Source organism: Protopterus annectens, chromosome 7.part0 (genome assembly GCF_019279795.1).
Source record: "Protopterus annectens isolate FY-2018-M chromosome 7.part0, PAN1.0, whole genome shotgun sequence".
NCBI lineage: Eukaryota > Metazoa > Chordata > Ceratodontiformes > Protopteridae > Protopterus > Protopterus annectens.
The window spans coordinates 1,126,545,773-1,126,567,392 of record NC_056739.1 but is presented as its reverse complement, the minus strand read 5'-3'; the positions used below and the strand labels follow the sequence as shown (position 1 = coordinate 1,126,567,392).

Genomic DNA, 21,620 nt, shown 5'->3' with positions numbered 1-21,620 from the left:
AGTTTCTGAAAATGAAAAATCCTCTGGAGGAGAAGCAGAAGGAGTGGAATCCTCTGCATCAGAATCAGAATAAGGAGGAAATCTTGAATGTCCTCAGTAGAAGACTCTGAATCATCTGAGGTCTGCTCCAAACTTTCCAACTCTGGCTCCATCCTGGGCCTCTTATCAGGAGGGCATAGAACCTCTAATTAAAGTAATCAAATCCTCTGCCATTTTAAGCATGTGCTTTTAGGCACAGACCCTGAAGAACCAGAACTGACACCAGAGGAAGGCAAAACAGACCTGCCCTTAGAAGGAGCCTTAGAAACAGTAGCAGAAGGCCTAACCACCTTAGGCATAGAAGGGAGAATAGTAACCTGAGAGGCCCCTTCAACCTGGCCTGCCTCCTGAGAGGCCACATCTTGTAAAATCAAAGTTTCCCCCTGGGACTCAACAGAAACTTCAGCCGGATCCACCTGTTCAGCTGTAGCTTCTAAAGGTCCGGCGTCCGAAACGGACGAATCATCCTGCCTAGGCTTTAAAGATTTGTCTTTGCGCTTCTTAGTAGAAGCAGGCGTCGGAACATCCGACGGCATATTATAGTTACACCTCTTGCCAAAGACTAACCTAGCGCAATCTAACCTCCGTTTTATAGTGCGCTTATTAAACCTAGCACAAAACCGACACCCGACTACGTCGTGCTCCGGTCCCAAACAAGGAATACAAAGTGAGTGGTAATCCCTATGCGGTATCTGTTTCTCACAAGAAATACAATTATTCACTTTTTCTGACATCCGGTAAGTAACTGAGGCAAGAAAAAACAAAAATATTCCCCAACGGGGTACTTAGCCCAACTTGGTATCGGTCTGAAACTCCGAAAACGAAAAATTTCAGAACGCCGAACGGCACTTGCAACTTTGCTTCTGCATCGGACCATGCGGCAAAAAAGACTGAGGATATGACGTCGGTCATGCGCCTTTATACCCTGACGCTCTGATGTCAGATCTAGGCGCCCATGACCGACGTCAGCCTAATACGTTGGTATTCGGGCCGACCGAGGACAGCAGACTACCCATAAGTAAGGACTGCAGCAATGTGAGATGAAGAACATCCACCAGATAATGAAAAAATGTAACAGCGAAAATAATCCATAACAGGGGGAACATTGTGCATCAGAGATAGGAGCAAGGAGCTAGGGTACTGACAGGGCCAATAGAAGATTTTTATGACCCCCCTCCTAACTATTATAACAGTAGCTAGTTAAAAGATGAGCAATCCTGTTCCTCGCACCACATTTTCTTCCCAACAATTAGTTTATACTCTGTCATATATAAAATTTAATTTGGTTCTTTTTCCCCCTTAGTGGCATTGGTATGTTCTTCATCTTCCCCAGTGCATAATATGTTAGGTTTGAATGAAATCTCAGAATAATGTTGTTAAGAATTTGTGTTCTTGGCTCTTACATTATCTTCTCATCACATTTTAAGGCTGCTGGCCCATGAAAAGCTTTCATTGCACGATGTTTGTAATTATTTGTTCCTTCTCCAGCATTCAGATCATTAATTTAATCAAGTTTCTTTGTACTTACACCTCTTTCACTGCAACAACTTTAACAGCTACTTGCTTTCCCAAACTCTATAAATATAAACCTTCAGAGCTTTGGGGAATTCACAGCTCTTTTACTGTATATTTTCAAAAGTAGAAACCTGAAGCCTATGACATAATCTCAGTGAATGAAGCTGTTGGATTTCTACTTTTTTCAAACATATAATTTAAGGAATATTTTGCAGATGAAGAAAGAGCTTACAACAGTGTGTTTAAACCATGACAAAAAACCCCCCAAGAAGTGTAACTGGAAGAAAGATTCAGATACTCTACCAGGAAAGTCTCAAAGTAAGGCAGTAACTCTGAATAAAACCATATTAAGTAAATAGAAATAAGATTTTGCATGCGAGGATAACACATGATAATCACAACGTCTAAGGACACAGAATGCATTCAATAAAGTGAAAGTAAAGCAAAATTGTCACTATGTCTGTTGTTACCAGGAAATTTTGGGTTAGAACAAAATAAAAATTAGAAATAACTATACACAGTGCTACGTGGGCATTAGTTTAGCACAAAACACAAAAAAGGTAAGAAATTATGTTTTTGTTTTTTAGTTTCTGGTTACTGTGATACTGTGAGCCTTTAATTTTACAGTCTGACAGGTCACAGATAAAGGAACATATAGATTTGTAGAAACCAGAAGTAAAACTTCAATATGGGACCATGATATTCATTCCTAAATGCATGCAAATTGCAAAGCAAGATGAAATGTACACTAGAGACTGGCATTGACTACTCTAAGGCAGCAGCAGTACTCAAATTGTTTATCCAGGCTTCTAGGAAGCCAAATTTGTCTGTGATGTTCCAAACATTTATGCAGCCTAATGGTAAAATGGTAAGTCAAGAAGGTGTGAAATGTTGAGGTGTAGGTGTTGGGGTTCTGTTCCATAGCCCCACTCTGGGGGGGCACAGTGGTAGAGGAGTAAGAAAAATAACAAAGTGCAGAAAGGGTTAAAACAGGGACAAGCACTAAAATTATGTTCCAAGTTGAAGAAAATAAAAGTAAAAAAAAAAAACATGGAGTTTGAGTCCATGGGATGGGCATGTAAGAATATAGCACAAAGGTTAGTGTAACAGAAGTAAAATAGAGTGAGAGGAACAAAGTAGATGGTGAAAGGAAGTACTCTAGGAGTGGGGAAGTACTGATGTGTGAACAACATTATGGTAGGTGTGTTGCAGGATGAGGAGGATTGAAATAATGTCTCTTCCTGCTCAGATAGAGAGGTAGTGAGTAAATACGGGAGACTGATTACTGTCAAGTAAATGCAGAGAACACAATGATTTCAGTCAGTGTGCAATACACCAAGGACAGAAAGATTACATTAACAGAAAGTAAAGGAACTGAAGAATTTGACGTATTAAAAATAGTAACCCAGTGGGAATCAAATGAAGGAAGAAGAGTGTCTGGGAATGGATTGCAAGAGTTAGGTTACAGTAGAAGAAGACAAAACAAAAAAAAAAGAAAGGTACAGACAACAGCTGCTTGTAAACAGCCTGATGTCTTGAGTAGTTAGCTCTCTTGAAGAGTGAGTGTTACTGACAGCTTGCTATAGTAACGAGGAGTGTAAGATATGAAAACTTTGATGACAAACAGCAGTGCACTACTAAAGCAGAGAAAATTGATATGTTGCAGAAAGTACAAATCTAGAAAAAGTAGGCAGCTCTGTAAACATGAACAGGTGGATGCAGGTGAGGAGGTTATAAAGTATCAAACTAGCAACTATGAGAAATGTTGAGTATTCTGGGTTGTACCCATATCTCTCAACCTCTTAGAATAAGAAAAATGGACAAAGCCATAAAAAATGGGGGAACAAAGACCCAAAAATAGGTAACATTTTTAAATATTGCTCTAACAAACTTAGAAAGTAGATAGAATAAGAAGTTTGCATTAGCATAAGTTTTCTGAAGGAATGAAATCTGAAACTCAAATGGCTGTCATTTTCTCTTCAATGATTTTACTAGAAAACCACAATTTTATGAAAACTAGTCCAAACATATGAGGCAAAAATCTGGACATTCTGTGAAAATCTGTGAAATTCTGTACAGTTGAGTGGTATGGCTGTACCCGACATTAAAAAAGATAAAATACTTAGTAAGATTGCAGAAAAGATAAAGAAATCTGAACACCTACTGTATGAATTAAAACATAGATAGCGGGCCTAGTGAAAACAAACCAAGAAATGGTGTGCATTTGCATATAAAAAAGTTGCACTTTTGCATATTTTTATCCCTAAATTTCTAGAATATTTTATCCTTAAACTTATCTTGAAGACTTGTGGAATAATGCAGATTAATCAGTGATGTAATGTTCATGTAATGGAATCACTAGAGTAATGTTTATGTAATAGAATCACTAGGGTAATGTTCATGTAATGGAATCACTAGGGTAATGTTCATGTAATGAAATCACTAGGATTTGAACACTGCTGCAATACTTTCTGAAAGAATGTGAGCACAACTCAGCTATGTTGGACATCTGCTGCTAATACAATTTGAAAAAGAGCTGTTGGTACAGACAGAAGTGTAGATGATGAGATGAGCTGCACAGACAGGGCAATTAAATGCATATCCTTTAATCCAATTTACAGTGAGCATTTACTACTGTTTCAGATAAACTGAGCTTGTATAAATGATAGGACCAGGAATGGAACCCAGATTTAGGAGGGAGAATTTCAAGATTTTGTTCCTACCTTGCATGTTGACGTTTTTCATCATCCAGTTGATTTTTTATTTTGTCGAGTTCTGCCTGCAGAACTGAGATGTTGGTCTGTGCTTCTAGAAGAGTCTTCTTCAAATGCAAATTTTCCTGTATTTGTTACAGAATAAACAATCAAATAAGTAAATACAATTATTTTATTAAAACCAAGAGACTGGAAGAAGGCAAGATACAGACAAACAAGTGTACAATAATATGGGTGCTGCATCTATGGTAACCCATTTGATTCAGCTGTTTTGCATTCAAACATATCTAGTACTTTGCAAGTAATATGGGTGTTTGTTGTTAAGTTGAGGTACAGCTTAATTGAGAAGCAGCTACCTGAGCACCTCTCATTCAGTGTCCCAATGATCAAGTACCACTTCTGGAAAATAAATAACAGTATCATGGCTAGAGGGATATATATGTATATGCAAATACATATACAGGACTAGGACTGTTTTCCCATCTTTATTCTAGTGTGATCTCAGATTTGATATATGTAAGTAGTGGGGTGAAGCAGTCCCTAACATGGGATACAGGTGGGCTTGCCCTTGTACATAAATGATAATTTCCTGTGATATTTTGAAGATTTATTTTCCATTTATTTCAGGGAATTTATTTAATTTACTCTATCTCTCCACTACTTTCCATTACTCTAGTTGGACATTCGGTCTGAGTAAGTCATCTGGTATAGGTACTAAAGCACTGGCATAAATCCCATTTAAATTAGCTTTTCACATCACCCTCCACTCCACCTCTTCAGAATGAGAATATTTCTCTTGTGGTGTCTCCTTAGGTTGGGGTGGTTTCTTAATTTTTTAATAGTTCCCCAGATGGCACTCTACCTTTACTTAAAGAAGTTTATTTTCAATAATATCCATCTCTAGATGGATAGATTTATTTAACTACTGGAGTATATACATTAACTGGAGTACTGAACTGATCCATACTGGATCTGGACCAGTTTTGGACACAATTTGGACACAACTCAGGAAATACAGATGATGTGACACAGAAATTACAAATGCAATGAATAAGAATCACCAAAAGGTACAAGCATAAATATGGGATTAAGTACTAGTACAAACTTTAAAATTAAGATCTGGATAAAAAGATTTGTAACCACAATACCTAAATTCATAGAATTCATAGATTCATAGATTAGTACTAAGCTAACTGCCCCTACGAGCCATTTTAAGCCTAGCCAATTATCCCTTGTGAGACTCAAACCCTGCACCTTGTGTTTATAAGGCAAACACCTTAACGATTAGGCCACCCTCCCAACCCCATATACTGACCCACCACCTAGTAGCCCCTCCTTACCTATTCACAGATAATAAACACACACAATACAGAAGTAATGTTTTAGAGTATATCCATATGCGTAACAGGCTGCAAGTGTCAATAAGGGAGAATTCAGTAAGAAACATGAAACAACACACTTGGTAACCAGCTAGGATAGCAAGGTTGTCCAACTCAAAAAACATGCTATAATTTCAGCAACAATAGCACTGGCATATAATGGTGGATTTAAAACTAATACAATTCTGCCAAGACAAGGGTTTCACATTTTGCTTAGTAATGAAGGTAGGTTCTCCTATGACTATGGGGCATGTCTGAAGATGGTTCTTTCTCACAGTATAAGACTTCACATAGCCTACTTATGATGATGGCTGCTTGGTTTTGGGACTTTAATGGGAAGACTCAGAGTGATGCATAGAGAGTAGATATTCAAAAAAGGACCAGTGATCACAATAAAGAATGTCACGAGTGTAAAAGTTAATCAGAAAGCAGACCTACTCCAGTGTGGAAATGCACTATGCCTTCTGGAGAGGCCAACTGACCTGTTCTTATTGAGCAAAGAAAAAAATAAATTATTCTGCACATTTTATGCAATATTACCTCGGATCTTCTGCAGATGCTATCTACATCTACAGAGAAGAATGTTAGGATATGCTGTTATCAAAGGATAGGAATCTTTTTCCCCTAAAACACCTCTGAAGTTTGAGTGTGAGGGGTCTTACCAGAGGTAGAACAAAGGAGGCAGCAGACCCAGGTGCAAGGTGTTAGGGGTGTGATTGGGAGATGCTGATGTATTTGCAGTGAGACTGGAACTGCTTTAGTGATTTGTTTTCAGTATTAAATGTAGCAAAGCTTCTATACATTTCAAACAAGAAAGAGATTGTTTTTTTCTTCAAAAGTTGAGTGGGAGGGGGTGCCAGATCATGGATTGATAATCTAGGTTGCAAAGAGGTAAAGGGCAGTATTGAATTGAACCCAAATTATTTCAGCCTGTTTACTTGGTAGACAGCAATGTCAGTTTAGCCCTTTGACACAACTGCATACAAAGCATGGTGAGGTGTACTACAGCAGTCTTATAGTATAACCCCTACACTGAAGGTTCCTGTTTGCTTCATCTTGTATCACTTAGTGAAATCTTGCTACGGAATGTACTGCATTTAGTACCAAGTATGAACTGCTGGGATGTGTTTAAAGTTGATTTAATTGAGAATATGAAACAAGCTCCTTCTTTAATAAAACTATAAAAGAATGAATCTTTGTACAAAACATTTTTACAGGGGTGCTATACCCCCTGTACCCCTGTCTCTGTATACTTCCCTTTTCTCCAAGTTTGTACAATTTTGGAAGTATGTTTCACACAGGGAAATTCATACAACACAATAGAGTAACTCTGACAAAGCAAGGTCCAAGAGACCAAGACATCAACAGCATGAAATGCAATTTAACAGAAGCAGTACCTGCAACTCCAACTAATGAATACATAATAAACAGTAGTGCTCCTGAAAAAAAACTGCTATGGCTGTTATCTTATTTAGTTAGACTAAACAAGGCACTTCCTTAGACCAAACATTACTTTCTATATCTTTCTCTTTTTTCTGCTTATATGGATTATATATATATATAAATTCATAGTTCATACAGGCAGCATATTATAAACATTTATGCTATATGTAAAAGTGGTCAGACGGTCAGACTGTTGAGAGAGGTACAGTCTTTCACCCTTTCACTAAGGTAATTAGGTATCCTAAGTTGTAGTTGTCAAGGTTTGTCTCATTGTGTAGAGTAGTGGATGGAAAGCTGTGCAAAGATGGAGCTAGTAGGAGTACTGTGTATCACAGGGGTTAATAACCGGTGCACAGTCAGTCCCATAAATTCAGAGAATCGTCTACAGCTCTGCATAGCTACAACAGTTTTAGTGCTTATTTTGAAAGTGGAATCACTGTCAACAAGGCTATTATTTAATTGGGGGTAGTGATTCACTGTGTGGGTTTTTTCCTTCGTGTTCGCATTTGTTTTATCATGGAGTTATATATATAATACGTGTGTGTGTGTGTGTGTGTGTGTGTGTGTGTGTGTGTGTGTGTGTGTGTCTGCACATGCATGTTTGAGTGATGAAATGAAGCTTCCCACAATGGAGGGTGTAGGGGTGAAGCCCAATGGAAATACATGCATTTGTGTCATGCTTGTTTTGCCATGTGTAATCGTTTGTGTAGGTTTTGCTGGAAGTTGCAGTCACTGTCAGTATATTTTTGTCTTACATCTGACAGTGCTTCATTGTGCAAGGGCTGTCTAGTTGGCTCTGAAGTTGCATATTGTTAGGTTGGTATACTTACGTAAGGGGTTTATGTGGGTAAAGCAAATATGTAAGCAACTGTTTTTTTTTTTTTCTAGATACAGATATATTGACTGTAATGCTGCTACATTCTATGACTTTTGTCTGATAAGTAGTGGTTGCGATGGTTGGTTGTTTCATTGGGTTTAGATTAATCAATGGGATGTTATTTCAGCAAGCTTACATGTATCCATATATATTATGAATTATAAATATTCTGAATTATTTTTCTGACACAGCCTGTAATATCAAATATTCTACATAGTCACAGTGTCCCTTTAACTTCCTTAATTATATTATATTGACATTACCATATAATTTTATCATGATACATAAATGACTGTCAGTTTACCCTTTTTCAGCTTGCAAATGTTCCTCTAATATTGAGGCATATTTAATTTTCTAGATATTGTTTAACTGTCATCCAGCATTCTTGACAGGCAATCCCTTAAGTTTAGCTAATCAAACCCATAGAGTTTCTCAGAAAATTGTTCTATGGTAAAATCTCACACAAAGCATTGTTTCTGACCTCTGGAAATGTACATCATTGGATGTCTGAATACCCTGAGTGTACAAACTTATAATTGCTAGATCCTTTAATGACATGGTGTACTTTCAGTGGGTCTGCCAACCACTTGTCTCAAATTAGTACAGAGGGTAAGGTGACATAACACACTGCACACACATCTTTTATATATAGGAGCTAGTAAGCTTGTAGAAACCTTTTTCATTGAATCAGTGGCCTAAAAGTCATTCGGTCAGCTCACAGCTTCATTGAAATGTGAGCTATATTATATACAGATTACAGTACAGTGAAGAGCAAAGTTTTTGCTTTTTCTCACTGTTGTTTGACCTGGATTTAAAATTGTGAGGGGAAGACTGGAGGCTTGCACACTTTCAGAAATGCTTTGTTTTTGTGTTATAGTTGTTGAACTGCATATACTGAGATCTTGGTGCTTGCAGTTTTGTAGCTGAAAGGTCACAGTACAGTGGGGGTAAGACTTTTATTGTTTTTAATCCTGTTGTGCAATATCAGATTTCTGTTATTGTATTTGTATTTGTGTGGAGTTTGCAGTTACTGTGCATTTGGTGTTACATTAAATGGACTAAGATTCAAATCTGATGTACTGAATCTTGTCAAATATGTCACAGATGCAACGCCTGTTAGAAGAACAAATGTCAGAATGCCACTCTGAGTAGACCTACATACAATCATTTCCAAGTAAGAGCACCAAACATGTCAATAATCATTAGAGAAGTAAGTACAGCCTGCTTCAATGACTATTCAACAGCTTTTACACCTGCAAGTCTCCCATAAATAGCAGTACTAGACTCCCTACTATGCTAATTTCATTGGTCAATGCACTGTGCTGATTTATAGACACTTCAGCTCTCTGGCAGGTAATATGATGCTTCAAATGCTTTAAAGATTGTATACCAAATACCCCAAATTAAAATATAGCCAAAGAAAAAAAAAGGCACATGATAAATGCACTAGAACATTGAGCATTCTTATGGTCAGCAATCCATGTTTAAAATTCTTAAATCTCATTGAGACAACTCCAAAACATTGTCTGTCACTAAACTGATATCGTGCATTGAATAATTTGACTCTGCTACTTACTCATCAATTAATTTGGTTTTACATTTGTAGATTCAATAGTAATGTGTCGTAGTTTGGTTAGAGACATGCTTTGTGAATATTGTATAATTATTTACCAGTTTTGGTTTTGTGACTTTAAAAGGAAAATATTAATTTTGCTTATATGTGATTTCTTCTGTATGTGAATGAAAGAAAAATAAAAACTTATAACTGCATGTTTCACATCCTCTACACACTATATATAACAAGTAGACAGATGCGTAACATTCTGTATGTGAAAAAAAGTAGAATGTGCCTTTTAAAAGTGGATTGTGTATGTAAGAACATTTAGTGTTCTTTAGTAGTGTGGAAAGGGACTCGTGCTAGTAAAATTCTCACAGCACTTTAGTCAGATAATCAACTATATTAGTTAATGGGAAGTCAGCTCCCTTTGTAATGCTGTTGGAAAGGAGGCTGCTTGTTCAAGGCAAATCAGAAAGATGATTCCATTTCCAGAGGTTCCTCATGGGCTGGAGCAGGGGTACTAATGAAAAGATTCATGGAATTCAATTACCCAGTGCGGGCACATTGTGGATGTGGCCAAGGTACTAAATAAAAAAACTGTGTGTTTGGTGAAGCTGAAGGGTGAAGCTAGTGGGACCTGCAGCTGTGAGTTATCATTTTAGTTGTCAGAGGAAAAGATGCTGTTACTGGTCTGATTATATGGACCATAAAGCCTTTCATGAACATATTGTTTTTTTTTATGTTTTGTTTTGCTTTTTGGCTTAAAACTTGGCATCTAGTGCTTTTTATGATTTATATGGGTGAAGAATGCAGCCATTTTGGCAAAGGAACTCACCTCTAGCATTCCTTACTTGTACTGCCATGTGCATGACCTGTTTGAGCTAACATTTCCCTAGATTTGGTAACCAGAGATATATAGCTGCTGTTCTTGATGTGGTTACTGACAAGACTTTTTTTCTTTGCTATTTCCTGGTGTTATTTCTTTTACAAACATCCATGAATGAATTATTAAACCATATGAATATTTTCATCAAAACCCTAGTGAACTATACGATGAAGACTGAGCAAAAGCTAATATAGCAGCAACTGCAGTTGGTAAGATTAGGTAGCTTGACTGCGACCACCATAAATGTGTCTGCCATGAAGACTGTAAGCAAGAAAGATGAAATACGATCATATTTGGTTGGGTTTGAATCACATGCCACCCAAGAAAACCAGAGCAAATTAGAATGGTAAAAGACACTTTCCTTTCTTTTGGCAATGGAAGCAGAAATATCTTACATGAATATGGAAGGGACTGTTAACACTGACTTTGAGAAACTTAAAGAAAGAACTACTAATTATGGCTGGGATAATTTCTGAAGTCCAGACTATAAGATTTTACAAACTGGATTTTAATGCTGATTATCTGGTAAGATCTCAGATGTATAATTTAAAACATAGCTTAAAGCTGTGGTTATAATTTGATAGAACCAATAAATTAAAATCTTAGAAATTCTTTTAGAAGATAGATTTAAAAGAGCATTTCCAAATATTATGAGGAAGTGGGTATTTCAAAGTGATACCAACAATACTGACAAATTAGTAACTCTAGTATAATTCGTATAGTTAATGACATATTGTTTGAAACTGAATTTTCTGCTTTTAAGTGTAAAGTTACAATAAGAAATATGAAATCTTCTATGAAAAAGAAGCAAATAATGGGTTAGCATGTTTCAAATGTGGATGGAGGAGTCACATAATTAGAATCTGTTCCTGTAATACTATAGAGAATACGAGTACCAGAAATATGTATACTGATATGCATGGTACAAATGAAGTTCTTCCTATGGAATGTGATAAAAACATTAGCATTGTGTCATTGTACTAAAAAACAACCAGAAAAAGTGTGTCATTGTTTGGACTAGAGAGAACTTCAAGCCCTGCTAGGGTCTGGAAGCATGATTACCATTGTGAGAGGTCCCCCAGTGTGCAATCATAAGATTAAAAAAATATGGGTGCAATACAGATTCACAGTGACATAAGGGAAAATCTCCTCACACATGTTGGAATTCACACATTTATAAGTAAAACTTTTGCATCATGCACTTGAATCATGATGATATATAATTGGAAAATATTTTCCCATTTTAAGTCACCTTCATCCCTGCACATCACCTTAAGAAAAACCCTTTCCCAAACAGTAACTTTACACTAGACACTGGAATATATGTTTCATACATAAAATCCGTACATAACTCTAAAACTGTCTACTTCCTCAGCCCTCATTGTAACCTTAACCCAAAAACACTTGCACATGCACTCTCACACTAAATGAAAGTTTTGGTATATCCATAAGTTTCAGAATTAACACACACACACACACACACACACACACACACACACACACACACACACACACACACACACACACACACACACACACTCTCTTTCACTAAAAGCACATACCATATACATAAATAACACCTGACATTCAGACGGAAGACGAAGAATACTGCTGATAACGGAATGCATGGATACATATTATGTTGTCGAACCGTAAGAAGTTCAAATGCCATATTGTCGAACCCATATGTTCGAATTTTCCAAAGTATGAACATGTCAATGGGGGATTTCCTTTCAGTGCTGAAAGGGAAGATTTCTCTTTACTGCACTGTAGTGTGATCTTGGAATTGGTATATTTAAAGAGCAGGGGGTGCAGGGGAGCTTGCCCCCCTTCTTACAACCGTCAGGTAGGTTTTTTCTGCTTTTTATTTTTTTGACGTTTTCAAACTTTTGAAAATTCGAATGCATGGGTTCAACCGTATGGCGTTCGGACTTTCGAAAGTTCGACAACGTAATATAAACCCAAATGCACAACCATACATGTCTGTATAGATGTGTGTGTGTGTGTGTGTGTGTGTGTGTGTGTGTATATATATATATATATATATATATATATATATATATATATATGGGTCTAATTTACATACCTGAAATTTCATATAAATGAAGATCATATAACTGAGCTGAGAATGTCAAAACTTCACATGAATGAACGATCACAAAGCCAAGCTACTTCCCAGGGTAAGTAACCACTAGGCTACCCTTTTCCACACTGTAGTGTGATGAGAGAGAGAGAGAGAGAGAGAGAGAGAGACTCCTAAAAGAAAAGAAATTAATCTCAAGTCATGGCGCCCATATGCTCTATCCCCAACTTATCAAACAAAATACAAAACTAAAATAAACATTTTATTTTCAACTGGGAGGGCAAGCAACCCTGTGGACCCCACACCTCCTAATAATCAGATATATCAACTCTGAGATTGCACTACAGTAGGGAAGGGACAAATTCATTGATTCCTGCTGTACTGCAATCTTGCATAGAAAAAAGTTGGTATGTGCAATTAGCTGACTTTTGACCAAGAGGATGTCAACTATATATATTATATATATATATATTTGCATATATAGATAGATATGCAAATGCTGGCTCCATATTAACATTTGTGTTATACCACAATACATAGGTCCATTGTTAAAATAATTATATCATTATCTGAATGCTGTTCCCAGCAATTTTGGTGAAATACATTTATATATCCTTTTTTTTCAGAATGCACATATTTTTAAGTACCAAATCCTATGCACATCATCAGTACATTTGTTATCACCTTATGCACGTCATTAGCTTCCCAGTCAATCATAAATTCTGCTCTAATACTGTAGCTCAGATCCTTTTAAGTAAATAAATAAATAAAATGTGCACACACAGCAATGCTAAATAGTAACTCCAATCTCCCCAAATCCCTACATCCTCCTAAACCACCTAAAGTGAACCCCAGAACACAAATTCAGTGTGATTTTATAAATAATAATAGCTAAACATAATACAAATAAAAAAAAAAACAGAAATGGATTTCAACAAATGAGTTGAAAACAGCATTACCAACATTTGTTCATTCATTGATTTCATGGTATCTGCTTTCCTCAAAGAAGGGCTGAGGGGGAGCTGGAGCCTTTTTCAGCACTCAGTGGCTACAAGGCAGAGAAACTAGACACACACACACACACACACACACACACACACACACACACACACACACACACACACACACGCACACACACACAAAACCTCTTTGCCTATGGGCAAGCCTTTCCTTGGGACATGGAAAAAAACTGGACTGAAGCAGACAATGAAATCCTATGAAACACGTATAGAAAACACCATAACTGGGAACTGAACTGGAGATGCATTCAAAAACACCCTAAATTATCTCATCATACAGAAGTCACATTCTGCTCCTTCTCCACTTACATATGCTGCAGAGCCACACAGCTCAGCCAAGAGTCACAAGGGGTGCAGTGCTACAGCCATAAGGTCCAATAAGTCTGCTTCCACACATAGAAATGTTTATGTCACATGTGACAATGCAGTTAGACAAACAGACTCCACACTCACCAGGCTGGACAAAAACATTGCAAGCTGCTTGTCCAGTGACACTATCTATGATGTCCCAAAGGTCCTAAGGTCCCTTAAACTAGATAGATAAGACTACTTTTAAGGCTAGTCCTGATGACTGGATAGGAAGATACAATTTTTCACCAGGGTTATCATGTACAGCCCTGCTCAATTTGGAGGAGAGTACTATTAAGTGTTCATAAAGGATGGCAAGAACTTTTAATTGTTTGTACTTAAGGGTGTATATGTCTAGAGGCACTTTGTGATTCCTGTGATCACTTGAATAGTACTGCTCCTATACAAGAACTGTGAGACCAAAAGGGGCATTATATTCAATAATAGGTCTGATATGAGATGAGTAAAAGGGAAACAGGAATTCCTTGGATCTAGATCTAGATGAGACACCTTTGAAAATTAGATGAGCCATAAAGACACTGACTATATGTAGACATACTTGTAAAAAGATAGGGAATTACAAATAAATATCCCTAGAGCCTTATGACACTGTCATACGTTTCCTATCAAAATGAACTATACTATTTTTTTCACATTTAGTATGAGACTACTGCCCTTGCACATACTCTAAACCAAGCTGCTGGAGCAATTGTGAGACAGTGGGTTGAGAACACACATATATATGTACACACATACAGACACACACACACACACACACACACACACACACACACACACACACACACACACACACACACACACACACACACACAATCTACTTTGAAATCCCAATGTCCATATGACTGACAGTCATATACCTGAGATGAAAATAGTGAAACTTGAAAAACCTGAATATAGACTTTTTCCCAGGGTAAGTAAACACTTGCCCAAACGTAAATTAAACTCACACCAAAGTAAGTAAAACCCACCCACCCCACACCCCGATAACTATATATACCAGTTCTGGGATCACATTGCAGTGGAGAAAAGGGCGTGTTGGGCAAGTGTTTACTTATCCTGGGAAAAAGTTGGCATTTGAGATTTTCAAGTTTCACTATTTTCATCCATCAAGCCAGCTCTTAGAGCCAGAAGGATAAGTAGTAAATAATAAACATGAAGCTCTGCTCAGCAATCAGAATTCATTTGTTATCCTACACTCCAGCATGAGCTATGATTTCTGGACTTTTTGATGGTTAATGTCCAAAAGTAGAATGAGTTTGCAAATATTGTTTCTGAGGTGTTTTTTGGATCTTGGATTTATTAATGTGACCTAACAGGTTAGGAAATTAACTTTTTTTCCACTGTAGTGTGATCTTGGAGTTGGTATATTTAATTTACGGGAGGAGGAGGAGTTGGGGGGCGGCAGAGCCCCCACCACATGGGGGGGTGCAGTGGCACTTGCTCCCCTACAGAAACGTGTGTTTGTTAGTTAGGTGTTGTTATAGGTGGAGAGGATGTAATTTACATATGCATTGTAGTTTTCAATGTTATGAAGCACACTTTCACTGTTCTGGGTTTTCAGTGTTTTGGGATTTAGATGTTTTGGTCTCAATTTTATGAAATTCAATGTTATGAAATTTCAATGTTATGAAGTAGACCCATCTCTCTCTCTCTCTCTCTCTCTCTCTCTCTCTATATATATATATATATATATATATATACACACACACACACACACACACACACACACACACACACACACACACACACACACATTTGTTACATACTTCATTTCTAAATATCTGAATATAGAGCAGCAGGGGAGCCTTTCTGAGCTGGTAATATAGTGTTCTTTTTTTTTTATTTTAGGCATTGGTGTTATTTACCTTTCAATATTTTAAACTCTGTGCCAGATTCATAAGTTATATGACTAATATGTATGGAATGTATCACCGATTAAGAAATTTGTCACAGTAATCTGAAGAACAGCTTGTCTGATTAGTCACAGGGGTGGGAGCCACTGAAAGGAATTTTGGGCTGTAGTTTCAAAATCCACCTATTTCTTTCAAGTCTTTCTTTGCAAATGATGTAAAGGACAATGTGTCAAAGAAGTAGAAACAAAACTGCCATTCACAAAAGTACATAGTTGAAATGATTTTTTAAGCTCCAGATACACAGGCTCGTCAGCCTGTTACAACGTAAACCAGAAGAAATATAATGCATCAAACTAGGTTCCAAGGATTCACCACCAAAAATACAAAACAATTTTATTCATTTAAAAACATATTTAGACCAAACATAGACCACACATACACTGAATGCTTTCGTCGCCCTTGTGTCAGCTCAGAATGGAGGGCACCCTACAGAGACTTCAGTTGGGGAAGTGGAGCTATTGGTTTTATCTGTTTTTGAGTTGCACCTGACAGAAATGGTAGTTTTATTAACTGCAATATGCAAAATGATGGGCAGGAAAGATGCTGCACTCCTCAAAAAGGTACTGTTCCTTTGGTCATAATAACATTATTTGCAATTTTGGGAAAAATAATTTGAATAAGCAGGCTGTTCTTAATGAGAGAGGTGACATACATAATTTCCAGTGGGTGTCAGGCAAAAATTTTGACTTTGTGCCTGTCATGGTTTCAGATTGTGAGCAGATTAATTCCAGTGTAGATCATAACATTAGCTGTTCCTTAAAACAACTCATTAAATGGATGGAAAAAACTTGTAAAGGTTAAAACTCTTCAAACTGACAATAGGTATTTAAAAAGATGTTTACAGTTAAATATTGCCCCTCAAGGACTTTGTGTATTTAAATTTCCATTTGGTTTGGATTTTAATGATGAAATGTATGGGGAATTCACTCAAATGTTCGACCATCGCAGCTTTGAACGCATAGAAAAGATTATAACATCTAATGAAATTAACATTAACTCTCTGCTTAGAGAAGTAGAGAAAGTGGCATTAGAGAAGATTCAATTTTTGTCCAATGGGAAGAGTTTTGTACAAAAGCATTTTAAATGTGGAAAAGAAATATAATATTGTGTTTAAATGTTAGACAAGGATACTAAACAATATGCTAACCAAGTTGTTTACCCTATCAAAAACAATGTTTCTAAAAATTATATGACTAGAGTACATTTTAATAATGTTGTTTATGGTGATGATTTTATTAATGAACCCAATATAGGTGATTCTGAATCATGTAAAAGATACAATACTGGATTTTTGCAGGATTTCTCCCCCCAGGTATTCTGTGAGGTAAGCAAATCAGAATAAATGCAATTTAGATCCAGGGCGGAGCCCAAAACAAAAATCATCCAAGATTTTGGAAGTAAGGGGGAAGAAGGGGAATCAGTTATCCTGCATGGGGATTAAATTGTGTCTACCTATAAGGGTTTTATCATTTAAAATTATATGAACAAACTTATTTGCAAGGAATGATTAAAATTTGTTCCCACCAGGAATTTTGATGTGGTAGATTCCTTAGTGGAAGTTAAACATTTCACCAGAAAACTGAACTTGGCAGTTTTTTTTTTTTTATTTTTTTTATGACAAACACAGTGGGCAGGCCTGCAATAATAATAGGGTTGATGGTTGAAAAAGAAAAGTGTTTTTAATTCACAGTTACACCCTATTATCAATGTTTTGATAAGGCAGTCACTGAGGACATTTACAAGTTACAGACAAATAAAAATAAGTTTTCTTATTGTTACAATTTAAACAAAAAGGAACAATACTTATTTGAATCTTTGCAGAATAATAAAACCATCCATATTATGAAACCTGACAAAGGTGGGGGGGGGGGCATCATGATTTTTGACTCCTTTGATTATTCCAGTGTTATGTCCAGTATGTTGAATGACACTGAAACCTATTTGCCTATGTCTAGGAATTAAGTGTCTATTGCTTATCAAAGGACTGATTCATATTTAGAGGAATTTTTATTACCTCAGATAATTATGTTGGAAACATATAATTCTTTTAAGGTTGAGAAGCTGATTGTTCCCACCATATATGACATCCCTAAGATCCATAAAAACACCCTCAAGCCCCCTTTTAGATCCATGCCTGCTGCCCCAGGGATCAAAAACTTATCCAATGGAAGTATGTGTTGACAGATGGTTGGAACCAATGCACCAAGCTGTTCCCCATTTAATTATTGATTCCTGGGATTTTCTTGGGAGACTAAAGAAAGAACTTTGGTCTAAAAATGTAATCTTCCTTACCACTGATGTGGTTGATTTATTCATAGAAATTCCTAAAGAAGAAAGGTTGGAACATTTTCATAAAGGTTTAACATTTTCATAAAGGTTTAACACATTATAACACCTTCTCACATGATAAAATTAATTTGATAGTAGAACTTATGTCTATGGTCCTTGATAACAATTATATTTTTTGAAGGGGAACTATTCAAACAAATTAGAGGGGTGACTATGAGAGCCTCTTTTCCCCCTATTTACGCAAATTTGGTGTCGTTGGACTAGGAGAAGAATTTTGTTTTTGATTCAGATTTTTTCAGAATATAAATTTATATGTCAGCTTTTTGGATGATACCTTCATTCTTTGGAACAGTTGACTACTTAATTATACTTTTCAAATCTAATTTTTACTAATTTTATAATTATATTAAATTATATTTAATAATTTTTACTAATCAGATTTTTTACGATTTACTTATAATTCTGACAAAAATAAGATTAGTTATTTGGACACACTAATTATACACATCTGAAAACAGATTTAAGTCCAAAATTTATAGTAAGCCCATGTTTATTAATTAATATCTTGACTTTTCTTTTGACTAAAGGGTTGACAGCTTGAAAAGTTTAGTTAAAGGGCAGTGCATTTGTGTTTCCAGGATGACATCACTTCCTGAAGACCTTACCCTAGAACTGGATATAGTTGTTAATATATTTCTATCAAGAGGATACCCCTCACATTTGGTCAACAATATTAGAGGGTACATTCAGTTTGATTGGGGTAATAAGCATAAATCCCTATTAGGGAAAGGCTTACACCTGATACTCAGCCACTGTTAGGAAAAAACTATGAAAGAGCATTGGCGGTAGAATACAGTCCCCATCAGAGGAAATCAGGAATTTAGTGAAGAAAAACTGGAACATACTGAAGGCCAGTTCCCCTGTTTTTAACTTATTAGACCCAGAACCACAATTTATATAGAAAAATAGGGCACAACCTCAAATAATACTTTGAGGGTGGGCAATTTTATAGTGGCCACCAGGAAACTAAAAAATCTGGGACTGTTAGATGTGGCACTTGTACTCTTTGCTCTTTTATTCTTGAGGAAAAAGTTTTGACATTAGAAAATAATGTAGATTCTCTAGTGGTTTTTGAAAAAAAAGGGAATTGCCTCTCCAAAGCAGTGATTTATTTAGCTAAATGCTCAAAAACTATATAGTTATTCTATGTGGGCAAAACTGAGCGATGTCTCCATAAATGGATATACAAGCATAACTATGATATTGGAAGGGACATGAGAATAATGCATTATTCAAACATTCCAAGACTTGTCAACACTTCCAATTTGCCATCTTGGAGCAAATTAAATTTCACCCTAAGGGAGGTAATATGAAAGTCAGTTTAGAAACCAAAGAATTGAGGTGGCAACTTAGGTTGCATACATTATATTATCTTGGTGTAAATGAAAATATTTCTATACAAACAATATTAATAATGAAATCTGGTAAATTATGACACTGATTCTCATGTTTAAAAATATCATATATTTAAATTATTTTCTAAAGTTGCTCTTTTATTTTATTCCAGGAATGTTTTTATAGTCATACACACACACATATATATATATATATTTATATATATATATATATATATATATATATATATATATATATATATATATATATATATATATATATATATATATATATATGTATTAGTATGGTTCTTTTAAAGGTACCATTGGTCATTTAACTGTTTAATTGTTTAATTATTTGTAAATTGACATTCAATTTAGAGTCATGAAGGTATTATTTAAGTGGAGAGTTTTATGAAGGTGTTATTAAGAAGTCCTTTGTATGTTATGACAAAAGTGTTCACTTTATGGGTGGTCTATTTTTGGTGATGAATCCTTGGAACCTGGCTTTCTGTGTTGCATTTCTTCGGGATTCTGAGTTGCCTAAGTAATGCTTCACCCATTTTGTTTACTGGTATAACCCATATAATTACAGCTGAAGAAAAAAAATATTATATGAAGCTATGAAGCAGTATTTTGATTTTTATGTATTTTTGCCTTGCTTGTGGCTTGTTTTGTTTTCCCTACACTTTCTTTCTCAGATTTGATTTGCTTCCACTGAGACAATTTGAGAACCATGAGGAGAAACCTGCAAACTCCATTTCAGAGGCTTTTCAGCACAAAGATCATCCTTAGTTTTTTTTGTATTAGCTATCACTCAACAAACCAGATGGTAGAGCTCAGCATCAAGGTCTTACATGCTTGCAGTAACTATCCCCTGTATACTAGGCAAAAACAGTGCCTTAAACAAAGTCAGAAAAAAGGAAAGTTTGATTTTTGACAGGAATAATTCACACAATATTCTGAAACTAAAGCAGTTTAAAATGTCTGATTTAGAGCAATGGATGAAAGTCACATGATTTTATGGATGCGGTAAACACATTTTATCACTGTATTCCTGTTTTCTTTGATGAGTTCCAGGAACTGTCCTGCAATTCATCTTTTCTCTTTTTATTTAATGACTTGTGATGTATGCAGACAACATGAGACTTCAAGAATTCACCACATCCCCATACCTTATCCCTTCCTCCCTCATCCTTGACCATCTTAACCTTTTCCACTGTTTTTTCTGTCATTGTTTTTAATTAAGTGTATTAAAACTAAGGCCATGTTTTCCATTTCAAATGCAAAACTTAAAATTGTTCAACCAAATATCAAATTATCATCCCTTCTCTTCTTCTAAAAGTGACACTTTTCAACAATTTAAGTATTTAGGCCTTTAGCTAATGTCTACTCTGTCTTTCAGCATAGCCATAAATAAGACTCAAAATACCTTTTCTTAATTGGCTGCCAGCCTCAGCCCACAGTATACCTGACTTCCCTGAACAAGGGGCCAGAAGAACACCAACTGGTTAAGTGCTCTTCACTCCTTTTGTTGAAAAAGCACTTCCTTTTGTCCCAGATGACACATATTATCTGTGTCCCTCTAAAAACAAACAGAAAACAAGCAATACCAAATAAAAGGTACATTCACACTAAAAATCACCCTTAAGGGAACACAACGTCCCATCTTACTCAGAAGTGGACTACCTTCATATTGATGAATAAACTAGCCTTCTTAGTGTATCTGGATTTACAAATGACTAAACATGGGTTACTGCCCATGTATTTTTAGTTTTTTATTTACTTAGTGTCTTTATTTTTGCCTTTATCCTCTCAATTCATTTTTTATTCTGCAACAGCAATATATACCAAAGATATATATCATATATCAAAACAATGAAAAGCTCCAACACATATGTGGTTGTAATTTTATTTTCATGCAGACTTTGACATTAAACTGGATAAAACTACATTCAGATGCAAATCACCTTTCCAGGTAAACAAAAAACTATGTCTGGTGAACCGATAAAATCATATTGTGTACAAAATCCCTGATAGACATGCAAACTCTTTAGTCATCATTCATGAGAAGCTTAGTCTTTTTAAGAATATTTACACAAAATGTTTTCACAGACAGATATTCTTTGGAGTAACACTCCC

General features: G+C 36.0%; 1 protein-coding gene across 2 annotated transcripts in view; it reads right to left on the bottom strand.

Moving 5' to 3' along the window:
• The window catches only part of LOC122806901 (ras and EF-hand domain-containing protein-like), a 502,021-nt gene that overhangs the window by 121,734 nt on the left and 358,667 nt on the right, over positions 1-21,620 (bottom strand). For both annotated transcript variants that reach the window (XM_044077705.1, XM_044077706.1), the window contains exon 6: positions 4,278-4,393. In XM_044077705.1, coding sequence (XP_043933640.1) covers positions 4,278-4,393 — 116 coding nt within the window. The remainder of the gene's footprint in view (positions 1-4,277; positions 4,394-21,620) is intronic.